This window comes from Malaclemys terrapin, chromosome 9 (genome assembly GCF_027887155.1).
Source record: "Malaclemys terrapin pileata isolate rMalTer1 chromosome 9, rMalTer1.hap1, whole genome shotgun sequence".
Lineage (NCBI taxonomy): Eukaryota > Metazoa > Chordata > Testudines > Emydidae > Malaclemys > Malaclemys terrapin.
Genome location: NC_071513.1, coordinates 56,213,638 through 56,231,199, shown reverse-complemented (window position 1 = coordinate 56,231,199; position 17,562 = coordinate 56,213,638). Strand labels below are relative to the sequence as shown.

At 39.8% G+C, this 17,562-nt stretch overlaps 1 protein-coding gene across 8 annotated transcripts in view; it reads left to right on the top strand.

Moving 5' to 3' along the window:
• ARMC8 (armadillo repeat containing 8) overlaps positions 1–17,562 on the top strand; it is a 206,968-nt gene that overhangs the window by 112,375 nt on the left and 77,031 nt on the right. For all 8 annotated transcript variants that reach the window (XM_054039451.1, XM_054039456.1, XM_054039457.1 and 5 more), the window contains 2 exons: positions 9,392–9,467; positions 9,559–9,649. In XM_054039451.1, the coding sequence (XP_053895426.1) occupies positions 9,392–9,467; positions 9,559–9,649 (167 nt within the window). The remainder of the gene's footprint in view (positions 1–9,391; positions 9,468–9,558; positions 9,650–17,562) is intronic.

Sequence of the window (17,562 nt, the reverse complement as noted above, 5' to 3'; positions counted from 1 at the left end):
GAAACGTTTCATACTACGGAGGACACAACAAGGCTGCTCTCTCAAGGAACCTCATGCAAAGGCTTTCCAATTACCTCCAGGAGAGCTTCATGGAGATGTCCCATGAGGATTTCTGCTCTATCCCAGGACATATAGACCGAATTTTACTGTAGCTGCACTGGCAAGGTCTAAACAGTAGAGCGCCTAGGGCAAACCAATCAAGATATACCGGACATTGTTAGATTTTTTTGCAGCAGTTGCATTGCCAAAGACTAAAACTTTAAGTGCCTAGGACAATCTAATCATGAAAAACCCACAGTTTAATATTAATGTTCTGTTCTAAATAAATGTTTACATGTTTAAAACACTTACCGGTTGATCCTTCCCCTGATTCTGGGTCCGGGTTAACGCCTGGGGACGGTTGGAAGGGGATCTCTGTGAGGGTGATGAAGAGATCCTGGCTGTCTGGGAAATCAGCGTTGTAAGCGCTGTCGACTGCCTCATCCTCCTCATCTCCTTCCTCATCTTGCCTGTCCACTACCATCTCCGAGGAAGCGGGCGTCGACAATATCCCATCCTCAGAGTCCACAGTCAGTGGTGGGGTAGTGGTGGCGGCCGCACCTAGGATGGAATGCAATGCCTCGTAGAAACGGCATGTCTGGGGCTGGGATCTGGAGCGTCTGTTTGCCTCTTTGGTCTTCTGGTACCCTTGTCTCAGCTCCTTGATTTTCACGCGGCACTGCGTTGCATCCCGGCTGTATCCTCTCTCTGTCATGGCTTTGGAGATCTTCTTGTAGATCTTTGCATTCCGTCTTTTCGATCGCAGCTCCGAAAGCACAGACTCATCGCCCCTCACAGCGATCAGATCCAAGACTTCCCGATCAGTCCATGCTGGGGCCCTCTTTCTATTCTGAGATTGCATGGCCATCTCTGCTGGAGAGCTCTGCATCGTTGCCAGTGCTGCTGAGCTCGCCACGATGTCCAAACAGGAAATGAGATTCAAACTGCCCAGACAGGAAAAGGAATTCAAATTTTCCCGGGGCTTTTCCTGTGTGGCTGGTCAGAGCATCCGAGCTCGGACTGCTGTCCAGAGCGTCAACAGAGTGATGCACTGTGGGATAGCTCCCGGAGCTATTAGCGTCGATTTCCATCCACACCTACCCTAATTCAACCTGGCCATGTTGAATTTATCGCTACTCCCCTCGTTGGGGAGGAGTACAGAAGTCGAATTTAAGAGACCTCTATGTCGAACTAAATAGCTTTGTTGTGTGGACGGGTGCAGAGTTAATTCGATTTAACGCAGCTAAATTCAACATAAACTCCTAGTGTAGACCAGGCCTAAGAGTGAGCCCCATTGTACTGGTGCTGTATAATTGAGCCCTTTCCCAAACAGCTGACAATCTAAATAGACCTGACAGACACAGGATGGGTGACGGAGTAGAACATATAAGCAGAGTGAGCAAATGTGATGGCAGCAAATGTCATGTTAGTTCCATGATTTTTGGTGGGTTTACTTAGGAGTGGAATCAGCTAAATGGAAAGAGAAGTGAAGGGTTGAGGGCGAGGGGAATAAGGCAGGGGAGAAGAGTATAAGAAAGGCAGATGTGGAGTGAAATTGAGGGGAAGAGAGTGCTCCAACCTTCTCTCTCCTTCCTTCACAAACAGCCAATCAGGCCACAGCAGAGATAGTCCAGTCAAAACTGTAGAAAGTTCTCTGAATATCCAAAGGTCTGTGCTCTATCACTTAACTCAGAGTAGGCATACGTTTTCTTTTAAAAATATATATATATTTAGCTATATTTTTATATATAGAGAGAGAGGGTGTTTTTATAATTGTACAGGAACATTTTTATCGGTGTTTCATCATGTCTGGACAACTTCAAAGTATATTTCCAAAACTCCCAGAAATAGTATCAAGTCTGCAGCATTTATCTAATGAGTTTTTGCCTTCAACTGTTTTAATTACATCATCACATACTACGACTCCTTGCACACTGACCGCTGAGGTTTTTGGAAAATCTGACCCAAGCCGTTCTGAAAATTCTGGCCTTAGGGCTTGGTTTTCAGAAGAGCCAAGTACTCACTACTCTATTTGAAGTTAATAGGAGCTGTGGGTGCTCAGCATACCTGAAATATGAGACTTTAGGTGTCCCTAGTTGGGCCTCCAAACACTGAAACATCATGATTAGTTGTCTCTTCTGCAAATTTTGGCTCTAATTTCTCTGGCTCAGTTCCCATCTGTACAATGTGGCTAAAGTTTATCTAATTCACAGGGTTATTTTAAAGATAAATTAATATTTGAGGTGCAAATGCTACAATCATGAGTGCAATAGGAAAGCCCATAAAGATATTTATAATTAAGTATTCAGTGCAGGATGGTGTGCAGTAAATGAGGTATGGAGGCCCTATGCTAAATATTGAGGATTAAAAAAATACTGAACCGTTGCTTTATTTCACCATCCGTGCTGTGGAAAAATAACATAATCATGTAATGAGACTATATGAGGATATATACCCACAAAAATTAAATTAAGTTTCCTTGGGCAATGTTGATTTTAGCATTCCCCTAAATTGAGTGTTTTGTTTTATTTTTAACATCCTTTTTTATATAGGTTAGTACATTCCATATGGGAAATATCTTTAACCAGGTAGTGATATGAAGTTTATCCTTTTTTGTTCTTTCTTAGTTCCCTCAATACCTGGATCATTTTTATTTTGTTGAAATGAAGTTTTCATGGTGGTTCAGTTAATTATTATACATTTTGCCTGGGTTTAGTTTTCAGATGTTCACTTCACATTGACTCTCCATTTTATAAATTATTATTTTTTTTTTTTTTTTTTTTTTTTTTTTATGGAGATATCCTATCTCCTAGAACTGGAAGGGACCTTGAAAGGTCATTGAGTCCAGCCCCCTGCCTTCACTAGCAGGACCAAGTACTGATTTTTGCCCCAGATCCCCAAGTGGCCCCCTCAAGGATTGAACTCACAACCCTGGGTTTAGCAGGCCAATGCTCAAACCACTGAGCTATCCCTCCCCCCCAATATTTAATCTTGGTTTTTTATTAGGGCTTTCAAGCGATTAAAAAAATTAATCGCGATTAATCATGTGATTAATCGTGCTGTTAAACAATAATAGAATACTATTTATATAAATATTTTTGGATGTTTTCCACATTTTCAAATATATTGATTTCAATTACAACTCAGACTACAAAGTGTACAGTGCTCACTTTATATTTATTTTGATTTCAAATACTTGCACTGTAAAAAAAAAAAATAGTATTTTTCAGTTCACCTAATACAATTACTGTAGTGCAATCACTTTATCATGAAAGTTGAATTTATAAATGTAGAATTATGTACCAAAAAAACTGCATTCAAAAATAAATCAGTGTAAAACTTTAGACCCTACAAGTCCACTCAGTCCTCCTTCTTATTCAGCCAGTCGCTCAGACAAACAAGTTTGTTTACATTTGCAGGAGATAATGCTGCCCGCTTCTTGTTTACAATGTCACCTGAAAGTGAGAACAGGCATGGCACTGGTGCAGCCGGCATTGCAATATATTTACGTGCCAGATGCACTAAAAATTCATATATCCCTTCATGCTTCAACCACCATTCCACATGCTATGCGTCCATGCTAATGATGGGTTCTGCTTGATAACAGTCCAAAGCAATGCAGGCCAACGCATGTTCATTTTCATCATCTGAATCAGATGCTACCAGCAGAAGATAGATTTTCTTTTTTGGTGGTTTGTTTTCTGTAGTTACTGCATCGGTGTGTTGCTCTTTTGAGACTTCTGAAAGCATGCTCCACACCCCATGCTGATCAGATTTTGGAAGGCACTTCAGATTCTTAAATCTTGGGTCGAGTGCATACGAATGTTCAGTATATCTGGCACATAAATACCTTGCAGTGCTAACTACAAAAGTGCCATGCAAACGTCTGTTCTCACTTTCAGGAGAGTGGCGGTATTATTTCCTGTAAATTTAAACAAACTTGTTTGTCTTAGCAATTGGTTGAACAAGAAGTTGGACTGAGTGGACTTTAGGCTCTAAAGTTGTATATTTTTATTTTTGAATGCAGTTATGTAACAAAAAAAATCTACATTTGTAAGTTATGCTTTCATGATAGAGATTGCACTGCAGTACTTGTATGAGGTAAATTGAAAAATACTGTTCCTTTTGTTTATCATTTTTTACAGTGCAAATATTTTCAATAAAAATAATATAAAGCAAGTACTGTACACTTTGTGTTCTGTGTTGTAACTGAAATCAATATATTTGAAAATGTAGAAAAACATCCAAAATATTTAATAAATTTCAATTGGTATTCTATTGTTTAACAGTGCGATTAAAATTGCAATTAATCGTAATTATTTTTTTTAATCACGATTAAGTTTTTTTGTTAATCATGTGAGTTAACTGCAATTAATCGACAGCCTCATTTTTATATAATTGTTGTCGTGCTCAGCATTAATGAAAACTGAAGAAGTGACTGAATCAATATTTATTTCAGATAAGAGCATGTCCCTTTTATTGTGTTTGTGCATATATTTAACTCTATAGACAGTCCTGTGATTATGGTTACTTAGCAACAGGACTTTCCCTTTAAGTTCTGAGACTTTCACACAGATGATATTCAATGTCCAGAACACATTAAAATTGCCTCTGCTTTTAAATCGACCTAGATAGATCTACATGGTACAATTATACTTTTCTTAGTACTATTAATATGAAGCAGTTCTTTAAAACCACTAGTGTATTTATATTTAATAAAATAACTTTAACAGAAATATGGAATAACTTCTCAACCAGGATAAAAACAACAAGTTTGCTGGTAACCTGAGATTTGGCAATTAATTTCTCAGGTTGGAATCTCCTCTTCCCGTAAAACATAGAAATAGCTTGTGTTTTCTGTGTCTAGGGTCAATAATGACCATTGATCTATAATGACCATTGATATAGAATATTTCTGTTAATAAAATCCATGCTTTATGGATGTTTCACATATTACAAATTCTACCTGCATGAGATATCTGAAAGAGTTTTCATCTACACACATAAAAGTAATTCTAGGGACTTGATCAGAAACAGTTCCATCAAGCTAGCAGAGAAAAAACATTGTAGCAGAAAGTTGTAGTGAGTTCAGTGCTTCATCTTCACTGGCACGGTTTTCCAGAAAACATTTTGATGGCGCTGTCAGGAACCACGAACCTTTCCTCATAGATACTTTACCCTTCCGTTTTCCCCCATAGTAACTGACTTGCTCCTTTTTGCTTGGTATTATTAAGGGGAATTGCTTCAAACAGATAGGTCCTAGAAGTCATCCAGAAAGGATATCCTACTCCAAGCTGCTTCCCCTAAACGCCTTGCCCAGCCCTTTTCAGGAAGCCTTCTCGTGAGAAAATGCAGAGAGCCTTTCTCCTTTATTTGGAAACAAAGTTTCTTTACCAGCTTCTGGATAAGGGGCTCTCTTCCCATTATATCCTTATTGCCAAGAAAAAGGGAGTGTTTTGCATCATCCTTGTTTTAAGGTAGAATAATTATATCCAACAATTCTGATCCCATATGGTGGGTGTAAATCAGCAGGATTTTTTGTGGGCTGTCAACCTCAAAGGCACTTAATTTCATGTTTCACTCAGACTGTCTATGTATGCAGTGTAGTTGTAGCCATGTCGGTCCCAGGATATTAGACACACAAGGTGGGTGATGTAATATCTTTTATTGGACCAAAGAAGTTAGTCCAATAAAAGCTATTACCTCACCCACCTTGACTGTCTAACTATGCTGCAGTCCCCATTACTTGTACTTGGTTCTACTCTTTGGTCTTTTAGCAACCCCAAGACTCAAGGGTTTCATTGTAATGAAAATTTAATAGCCCTGACACACAAACCTATTTACTTATTTTTACCTTACCCTGATAAGGAAAATACAAATGATTCTTCTGTGTTTAAATTAAAAAAAAAAAAAAAACTGTCCCTGTTCATGTGATTCTTGCAAGGCTGGCTTATCTATGTGATTAGCCAAAAGAGCTCTTTTCACAAGGGGTGAAGTATAATTTGGACAATGTGTATAAATGTTTTCGCTTCCTTGGGCTCAGGATCAACCACAAGAAAATCAACATTCATTGTCACTCAACCCCTTGAGTTCACAAGGAGCCATTGTGGGCTCCACTCTTCTACAACTTATTTATTGCAGACTGATTCCTACAGGTTTGAAAGTCAGTTGTCCTACGTGAGATGGGCAAAAATAATTTGACTGGCATGGAACACTTTCCTTCCTTGTTTCGAGGACAAGTCTGTGCGCTTCTTGGCAAACAGCGTTGCCAGCATCTATTCACTCCATGAGTAAGAGGAACTTGATTCCTCCACCAAAGTCAGGAAGTATCCAACTTCTGGAAGTGGTCCATTTGACATCAGATAAGACCCTATTTGGGGATTGAGTCCCTGTGACTGTCAAGTATCAGAGGGGTAGCCGTGTTAGTCTGAATCTGTAAAAAGCAACAGAGGTTCCTGTGGCACCTTTAAGACTAACTGTGTCTGTCATCACTCCACTCCTGATCCAGTGGCGGGTTTCAGCATACCATGATGCTATCTCTGACCTATCATCCATGCTTCTCTTCTTGTCCTCCTTGCTTTTGATACTCTCTGTCCAGTCCTGGCTCTCTACTGACCCCTCTTATTGTATTTTCAGTGGTCTGTTTGACACACACACACACACACACACACACACACACACACACACACACACACACACACACACACACACACACACACACACACACACACACACACACACACACACACACACACACACACCTTCAACTCTCCCAAAGGCCTCTGTCTTTTCTTTCTCTGTTCTGTAGCATCAGATAATCTGACGAATGACTCATAAATCTCTCCCAACTCCAGACCCAGCTCCCTATGTCTAAACCAGCATCTTGGTCTCCTCATGATCTCCTATTTAAATTCACCGTGGCCAAAACTGAGTTCTTGATCTTCCCCTCTCCACCCCACCAATGTCTTCCCTCGCAGGTTGGAAGGCCAAGGTTGACTGAATAGCAATAATCAATTTTATTTTGCTATATTCAAAAGACTATCTTATATCATGTGATATCTTTATAGGTAGAGTAACAAAAGCAAATACCAAAAGCAACATGAAAACCCACCCAGTATACACTTGCATAATATTGTGTTTAATGTCATTGTATAATAGCAATGGCAGAAGTGCAGATAACAGTAATGATATATAATCCAGGGCTGTCAAGCAATTAAAAAAATTAATTGCAATTAATTGTGCTGTTAATAATAAATACCATTTATTTAAATATTTTTGGGTGTTTTCTACATTTTCAAATATATTGATTTCAATTACAACACAGAATACAGAGTGTACAGTGCTCACTTTATATTTATTTTGATTTCAAATACTTGCACTGTAAAAAAAAAAGTATTTTTCAGTTCACCTAATACAAGTACTGTAGTGCAATCACTTTATCATGAAAGTTGAACTTACAAATGTAGAACTAACTCCATTCAGAAATAAAACAATGTAAAAATTTATAACCTAAAGTCTGTCCTACTTCTTTTTCAGCCGATTGCTCAGACATAAAAGTTGGGTTACAAATTGCAGGAGATAATGCTGCCCGCTTCTTGTTTACAATGGCACCTGAAAGTGAGAACAGACGTTTGCATGGCACCGTTGTAGCCTGCGTTGCAAGATATTATGTGCCAGATGCTCTAAAGATTCATATGTGCCTTCATGGTTCAACCATCATTCCAGAGGACATGCATCCATGCTTATGATGGGTTCTGCTCGATAACGATCCAAAGCAGAGTGGACTGACATGTTCATTTTCATCAGCTGAGTTAGATGCCACCAGCAGAAAGCTGATTTTCTTTTTTGGTGGTTCGGGTTCTGTAGTTTCCACATTGGAGTGTTGATCTTCTAAGACTTCTGAAAACATGCTCCACACCCCCGCTGATCAGATTTTAGAAGGCACTTCAGATTCTTAAATCTTGGGTCGAGTGCTGTAGCTATCTTTAGAAATCTCACATTGGTACCTTCTTTGCGTTTTGTCAAATCTGCAGTGAAAGTGTTCATAAAACGAATATGTGCTGGGTCATCATCCGAGACTGTTATAACATGAAATATATGGCAGAATGTGGGTAAAACAAAACAGGAGACGTACAGTTCTCCCCCAACCAGTTCAGTCACAAATTTAATTAACGCATTATTTTTTTAACGAGCATCATCAGCATGAAAGTATGTCCTCTGGAATGGGGGCTGAAGCATGAAGGGGCATACAAATGTTTAGCATATCTGGCACGCAAATACCTTGCAACGCCTGCTAAAAAAGTGCCATGTGAATGCTTGGTCTCACTTCAGGTGATATTGTAAACAAGAAGCGGGCAGTATTATCTCCTGCAAATTGTAACCAAACTTGTTTGTCTGAGCGATTGGCTGAATAAGAAGTACAACTGAATGGACTTTAGGCTCTAAAGTTTTACATTTTTTTTTAAAGCAGTTATGTAATCAAAACAAATCTACATTTGTAAGTTATGCTTTCATGATAAAGAGATTGCACTACAGTACTTGTATAAAGTGAACTGAAAAATACTGTTTCTTTTGTTTATCATTTTTACAGTGCAAATATTTTTAATAAAAAATAATATAAAGTGAGCACTGTACAATTTGTATTTTGTGTTCTAATAGAAATCAATATATTTGAAAATGTAGAAAAACATCCAAAAATATTTAATAAATTTCAATTGGTATCCTATTGTTTAACAGTGCAATTAATCGTGATTAATTTTTTTAATCACGATTAATTTTTTTGAGTTAATCGCGTGAGTTACCTGCGATTAATCGACAGCCCTAATATAATCACAGCAGATTAGATAGTTTAAATTTATTTTAATCGTGTAGATAAATTCAGTATAGCTATGCATTGCTCTCAAAAATCCAGAAGGGATTTAGGAGTACAAGTCCTATTAACTTTTAGTCAGATTTATGCTAACTCCTTTGGATGCTTCTGAAGCTCCCCTCAAAGTATGCAGAGAGTATCATTGACTCTGTCATCCATGCCATTGGCAACAAGTCTTGCCAAGATTTGCGCAGTGTTGACAGATAGCTTTTGCTCCTCCTTTTCGCTCCCATTAGTAATCACTCCCCCCTGGATTTCACAAATGTGCAAACTACAGCATGCAGGGATAATATCAGATCTTTCACAGAAGAATTGAGCCACGTCCCCAGACACTTCCACCAGCCTTTCAGCCACATCTAGATTTCTTCATCAGCCAGTATTTCCAAAAGCCCAGTTAGCTTAAAATAGTGTAACACAGTGTGACTTATTTTGGGTTAATATTTGTGAAACGTAAAGAAATGTAAATCCTATGTTTTTGTACAGGTTCGAATGCAAGCATTGAAATGCTTCTCAGTTCTAGCCTTTGAAAACCCCCAGGTATCAATGACTCTTGTAAATGGTAAGCTGAAAGCTTCAGTGGCTAATATGTTCATTTTACAAATTAACTGAATTTGAATTATTTCCTGAATCCTCTTTTTCATTGTTTGCAGTTTTGGTTGATGGAGAATTATTACCACAGATTTTTGTGAAGATGTTACAAAGGGACAAGCCTATTGAAATGCAGCTCACATCAGCCAAATGGTAATCCTCAACAGGAGCTAGAGGGAGAGGGGCTGCAATGTAACTAATGCTTAAAATTGCAACTCTTACAAATCTTCTTGTCATAAAATCCTAAGTGATAGAATTGGGTGAAATGTTAGTCTGTAGTCCATCTCCTTGCACTTATGCAAGATAAACTCTTGTACTCCTTTAAAGTGTTGTTGTTAAATAATATTCAGTATTTATATTATACTAGTACCCAAAGGTTCCCATTCAGGGTTAGGGACTTCATTGTGTTGGACATTGTACAGATCTAGATAAGAGCTAATCCCTGCCCTGAAGGGTTTGCAGTCTCTCTATGAGCTGAGGGGTGAAAACATTATTTACTTCTGAAGGCTTCTGGTGTTGCTATGGTTCATAGTTGGAAAATGTGTCTGATTGTGTTTGACAATTATTATTTTGGTGGGTGGGTTTTTTCACGGTGCTCTTCAGGCATCCAGGCTCCACTCCCTGGAACTGTCCTCCTGGGAGAACCTTCTTCCCTTTGTTGTGTTAATTTCTGTGGAATAAGTGTGCCCAGAGAATCAGAAGTGTTAATGTATCCCTGTTGCTGTACAACACTAAACAGTGTGGGATTTTGAGTACAGAGACCTCAGCCTGTTTAGTTCTGTGGTGAACACATTAGAAAATGTGTGCCAAAATTTGGAAATGTATTGATTAGGATAAACAAGAGAAAAAGAATCAAAACAAGATATAAAGCATTTTGATATTGAAATTGAACGGGTATGGAAAACAAATGTAATCAAAAACTTATCAAAGCCCCATTTTCAGAGAGGATGCTGGTTGGAGTCTTATTTTGTCAAGCAATCCTTCTCTTGGTGGGAAAGAAAAGGATTAGTTCTGTTGAATTCCAAGTTGTGAATGATAGGCACTCTTCCTGACTTTGACAGAGCAAACAGATGCAAATGGGATAAGAGATAGGATAGTAAAGGTGGGGAAATACTATTATTGTTGACTTTCTCAGGATACAGAGTGGCTGGGCAGTCACAGATAGATGCTCTGGGCTGGCAGTCAGGCCATAACAGCTGTTGCTCTGGACCCTGGCTCACATTCCTGGCAGCAGAATATCATTCAGCTGGTCATCTCCCTCTCCTTCACCAATCCTTCTCAGGCCAACCACAGCTCAATGGGACAGCTCATCTCATTGTGCTGGTGCTGTGCAGTACAGTTGGTCTCAGGATTAGGTGAAAAGCTGAGAGAGAGAGAGAGATGGTGGGAGATGAAAAGGAAGGGGAAGACAGAGCAGGATCTCGTGTGTATCAGGCTGGGGTCTTTGCAGCTGTCTCTGCTGGTGTGCCAAAGTCTGGGTGTCACAATCATCCTTGAAACTCACAAATGAAAGAAAATCTGTGGAATGAAGTGGAGACCTGTTGGCCTCCACCAGGAGTTTTTCCCATTTATTCTCCCACCACCACCACGCTTTCCCTTCCACCCCTGGCCAAAGTTTTTTTTTTTGTTTTTTTGTTGTTTTTTTTAAAGACCCTAGAAGATGTGGTGGGCAGAACAGCACATTCCCTCATTACTTGTCTGCCAATGAAGCCTAGTTTCTTACATCAGTTTCGGTCCATTAACTTCTAATTCCATTTGCTTTTTGTTTACTAGGCACGATCTCAATGCATTCCTTGGGTTGCTTTAGTAGAGCTTTTTGTATGGACTAGTTCAGGCTTTTTCCCTTCCCTCTGTGCATCAACATATATTGTTATAGGTGATTGTAACATTTTACAAACTTTTACCCACTTACCAATAATTCAGCCCACAATTAGGATAGACCTGTTAGGCCACAATTATTACAACACATCATGTGTGTCCCAGCGGGTAGCCAGCTTCAGCAATTCATTTCCTTGACTCCCCTAGCCTCGGCTTCTGCACTGATCTGCAGGTATCTCAGCTTGTCATCCTACATGCTGGAAGCTAGACTCCAGGATTGGTTTCCTGAGCCCCAGATGCCTGGTTCCATGGAACAGTGTGGGGATCATGGACTGGAATCCAGTTAACTCCCCCTTTTGAGAAAAACTTGAAAAGCAAAGGGAGCGGCAGGCTGGTCCTGGCAGGGCAGAGGAGGAGAAAGCAAAACTCCAGGCACCTGGACACAGCAAATTCTATGACAAGAATGCTGAATTCTGTGGTATCTTGGAAAAATGCCAGATTCCAGAGTTGTGGAATTGTGGACTCAAGGGGGTCTTTATTGAGATGCCACTATATTCTCAAAATTACTGTTTGAGGTTGGCTGTGTGTGTGTGTGTGTGTGTGTGTGTGTGTGTGTGTGTGTTTTCAAGTTAATCTCCATATCCACAAGGACTATAAACATATTTATTTTTTAAAAAACTGAGTTTTTGGAGTATAATTCCGTGGCAAGAACTGAATTTTGTTGTTGTGGAATGGTGTAATATATGAGGCCTTGCCTGTAACCATCTTAAGTAATTTGTTTCCTCCTGTTATGTTGTCGTGTTACTTTTTCTGGTACTGTGTTTATTCTGGAGGTACCCAGTCTACTCTCCAGTAGTGAGGGTGAACAGCTATCAGGAATTACAAATATTTGTTCAGAATTGTAACAGTTTTGCCCACTTATTTCAGTATTTTGCCTTCATTAAAGGCATTTGAGAGTGGGAAATGGATATACTTCAAATCAGTTAAGAAAGCAGGCACCTCTGGAAAGGGGAGAAGCTCTGTCAAGCATAGCATATAAGTTCCTCTGGGGATGGGAGAGATCTGAGCACAGGGTGTGTCCATCTTTAGGCTGTGATATCTGTAGGGAGTAATGCTTGTGTTAAATGAACAGGCTGCTCTATCCCCTGCTTGCTGTCTCTGTCCTCCCCTATGTTAATCAGCAAGGTTCTGCATCCCATGAGTGGTTCCACCATGACCTGCCCTCTCCTTGTGGTTTTATTTTTCCCTTGTTTCCTACTCCATCCTCTTCTTATCTGAGGACTCTGTGTGATTGTCAGAACTCTGCAGCTTGTACTACACTCCAGGATCATTCACCCTTAGAGATAGCACATTTACAGCATCTGGTTGAGTTATGTAGAAAACACCATGAAATGTGGGCACATTCTTGAAAAAAAAGATTTTTTTAATTAAGTAATTAACCGCCAGACCTGTTCTATATCAGTAATTCTTAGTGAAAAATTATATTTTGAGATAATTTCAGGGGAAACCTTTCCTCCCCTGCAGCCTTTTGTAGACATCGGTGGAGTAAGCAAGAATCTGAAAACCACTGTCATCTCATAAAGACAGATCAAATACTTTGAAGAACATTGTCATGCACTGACTGAATGTTTTAAAAAGCAGTCAGCACTCTCCTGCAAACCCAATAGCAATAAATGTTAACTTCTGCTGTTATTCTCAGGTGCCGCCAGTTTCCCATGCAAGGTTATATTTTCCTAAATTTAAACACCAGAGACACCTTTTGAATTTTCCAAGAAACAAATGTACATAAAAAAAAATACAGTATACCTCTTGTAGCAAGAAATTCAAACTTTTACAAACAATTGTCTTGTACATTCTATTAATATATATAAAATATGTATTAAATTCTACTAAAATTCCTATATTTCAATAAAACACTAAATTGTTCAGGCCTGTCTCCAGAAGTTGGTCCAATAAGAGATGTTACCACATCACCTTGTCTGTCCAAAGCTTGAGTAACTGAGTATTGACTAGATGTTTTTCAGTATCATAAGAGCATGAGAGATGAATTATCTAAAGACTGATTAAAAGAACTTTTCTTGAATAAATATAACTTTTAGTACAAGTATAAAACCAATTTTAGAAGATGCTACTTTGTTTATTTGATTATATATATTGGGACTACGCAGTCCTGCTCAGTATAAAATATACAGTTGTATAAGCAGAAGGACTCTTAGTTCTATGGAAACAACTATGCCCATTTGGCAAATTTCTATGATATCTTTGACTTTCACCAGTCCTGGAGATAAAATGTTTTATAGGAACATAGGAATTGCCATATTGGATCAAACCTATGGTCGATCTAATCTACTATTCGCTCTTTGACATTGGTCTATACTACAAGCTTTAAAAGAAGGTGCAAAGTACTGAAATGCCCATCTGGGAAGATACTTCATGATCTCTAAGCAGTTAGTGGTTGGCTTGTGTCCTGAAACATGAATTTGTACCCCTTATAAGTGATTCTTGTTCATAATGTGGCTACTCTTATTATTCATATCTAATCTTTTTATCTTAAAATCTTAAAGATATCTTCATCCATTGCTAAAACATCTTCAACCTCACAAGGAGCCTTGAAAACCTCGAATAGGCAGTTTTTACTGCAGTCACTATTAGTTTACATAATTCTTTAGATAACATTCTTCTCTAGGTTACAATGAGGTCCTGCCACCTTTCATCCACTTTGAGCAATTTAAAACTTCAGCCCACGGCTAGTTTGACACCTTTGCCATTCATGGTTCTATGATCAACTGTCACCACCACTGTTCTATTACAGCACCCAGCTAATATAATCGGAATCTTCTTTCTTCTCCTTGGCACCCTGTTGTCATCGGCTGTTTCAACGCACAGCTCTTGACTGTGTATCATGGGCTAAATGTCATTCTGGTGCCTCTAATGCCATTTAACTCATTGTGACTGAGCAGATGGTTCATCCTTTGCTGGACTTCCCAGCTATCATCTTGTGTTCAGTGATACTGGACTTCTCTTGCCTTGATTTTCTTACCACATAGGATTCTCAGATTTGGTGAATCTTAACTCTCTGCTGATATACCTACTGATTTAGTTTAGATGAGCTGAGATTAACCAGGGTGGTTTCTTTAATCTAGATCACTAGCAAGGTCTTTCAGTTTGGCATTAAGACTAGGTGCGCACTTGAACATTCTTGATTTTGGGGTAGGTAGCTGGTGAAAGAGGTCAGCAATCCAACAGACTGGGGATAGCGGGTTGTTTTGGTATAGCTAGCAACCTTAAATATTGGTCATTTTGATCTGGTCCACAACTTCCTAGTTGTGTAGTAAGCATTGCTGGTGTACGGAGAATAGAGTGCTGAGAATACTTAGTGCTTTCTATAGCAGCTGGTGCAATGCACCTTGGGATGTTCTCCAGGTGAAGACCTGGGAAGTAATAGGACTGGTTTGCATGGTAACACGATCAGGGAATTTCTGTGTATGCAGCAAAGGAAGAGTGACAGTTTTTAGTTGCAGTCTTTCATTGTACAGGGGCCATGTTTAAACCATATTGTGTGTAACCAGGAGCAAACTCTGCAATGAAACTGGGCTTCGCATTCAGTAAACAATCTGTAGTGTAGACAGGCCCATAAAAACAAAAGCTTTCTATAAGGAAACCAGTTCAGCCTAAAATATATATTTGTTCTAGCTACAAAAGCTCTTGAGGAAGGTGGGGGGACACAAGCATCCAAGAAAGCCCTGATATATGACACCAGCAGACTCTTAGCAGCAGCATATAACTAGCTCAATTTTATGGTAAAACTCTCGCCCAGGTGCTGGATCCAGCACAGATAATGTACTTGTGGCCTATGTGGTATATTCAAGTTCTAAGCACTTTTTAAAAGTTTGTAGTCCTTATGTTTTCAGTTTTGCAGACATCTCTCCCAGTGTGAACTGAATGAAAACCATTCTACACAGGTATTATCTACACTAAGTAAATATTGCAAATGTATTGCATCACTGTTTAACACCAGTTCAGTAGTGTTGTCAACAGTGATAGCCCAAGTGATAACTGGACACCTGCTGATGACAATGTTGCTTAAACTGGCTCTGAGCAGATTAGATGACAAAGTGCTTAAAACACCAATGGCATCCAGCAGCTGGTTTGGGCTAAGGCTCCCAACGTTGCTAATACTGATGGATGTGAATCAGTGATGATAATGGTGGGAAACTTCTGCAAAAACTTCCCTAGTGTAGACAGTGCTACAGGCACCTCCAGTATCCCTGCTGGTGTTCCTCCTACTGTAGAGGTAAAAAGCAACAACATATTGACATTTAAAATGACTGTGGGCAGTTTCACTGTTGCTATTCAACAGCTTTTGTGCCACTGACTGTTGGATATTGCTGCAATGTGGGAAAGATAGGAGCAACAGCAGGGGTGGTCCTGATGATGTTTGTGGGAAGAGGAACTAAAACCATGCAAAGTTAGTAGAGGGGTGTAATCCTACTGCCAACTATCCTTGCAGGAGTCTAGGGGGTATGGGTCTAGGGTAGAGTAGCTGGCACACCCCACTCAGCAGTCAGTGGGATCTAGGGGGAGGGGTAGAGTAGCAAATATCCTCTGCCCTTTCAGCAGCCAGAAGGCTCAGGAAGGGAGAGAAGAGTCAGCAAGTGACTACTTCTTTCTCATAGCTAAGGGATATGGAGCTTCACATTTCTCAAACACTCACTAGCTAGTCCCCACAAACAGGATCAAAGCTCAGCACCCCATTAGAAATTCCTGTACCACCTCCCACTTCCCAGTGCGGGGAAGAGGGGGGAGTGGGGGGACTGGGCTTATCACCAAATACTATCTCTGGACCTTGCTAGTGGGGTCCCCCAACCCCTTCGAGCTTGTGGGTTTAATCCTTGAGCTAGTAGTGTTTGGTGGATTTTTCAATCCAAGATAGTCTGTTTGGTTCCTTGGATTGAGTGTCAGAGCAAGAGTCAGCTTCATGTACGGAGTTCCACATAGTTTTGCAAGTGTAAGTTCTCAGTGCACTGAGTGAAATGTGTTTAACTGTCTGGAAGAGGGACCTATGGTCTCACAACTGGTGAAAGCCCGTGTGGAGCATCTGCGTCCATTACTGATGACTGTTAATAGTTGTTAGCTGTCAATCCTTATATATGCTGTCATTTGGCTTTAAAAGTTTTCATGTTAACAAGGTCACTAATTATGTTGTCTGTAACCTCCCATTTTGGGGGAAAATCATTGAGAAGGTAGTGCTGATTCATCTCCCATAGCATTTGTATTCCTCCACTTCTTGGGTCCCTATCCAACCATTTTATGCCTGTGCATGGCAAAAAAGCCTGTGCAAATCTCATTGGTTGACCTCCTTTAGGCAAGGGTCAGAGACTAAGTGTCCATGCTGATGTTAATCAGATAGGTTTCAGAGTAACAGCCGTGTTAGTCTGTATCCGCAAAAAGAAGAACAGGAGTACTTGTGGCACCTTAGAGACTAACAAATTTATTAGAGCATAAGCTTTCGTGGACTACAGCCCACTTCTTCGGATGCATATAGAATGGAACATATATTGAGGAGATATATATACACACATACAGAGAGCATAAACAGGTGGGAGTTGTCTTACCAACTCTGAGAGGCCAATTAAGTAAGAGAAAAAAAAAAACTTTTGAAGTGATAATCAAGCTAGCCCAGTACAGACAGTTTGATAATAAGTGTGAGAGTACTTACAAGGGGAGATAGAGTCAATGTTTGTAATGGCTCAGCCATTCCCAGTCCTTATTCAAACCGGAGTTGATCGTGTCTAGTTTGCATATCAATTCTAGCTCAGCTGTCTCTCTTTGGAGTCTGTTTTTGAAGTTTTTCTGTTGTAATATAGCCACCCGCAGGTCTGTCACTGAATGACCAGACAGGTTAAAGTGTTCTCCCACTGGTTTTTGAGTATTTTGATTCCTGATGTCAGATTTGTGTCCATTAATTCTTTTGCGTAGAGACTGTCCGGTTTGGCCAATGTACATGGCAGAGGGGCATTGCTGGCACATGATGGCATATATCACATTGGTAGATGTGCAGGTGAACGAGCCCCTGATGGTATGGCTGGTGTGATTAGGTCCTATGATGATGTCACTTGAATAGATATGTGGACAGAGTTGGCATCGGGGTTTGTTACAAGGATAGGTTCCTGGGTTAGTGGTTTTGTTCAGTGATGTGTGGTTGCTGGTGAGTATTTGCTTTAGGTTGGGGGGTTGTCTGTAAGCGA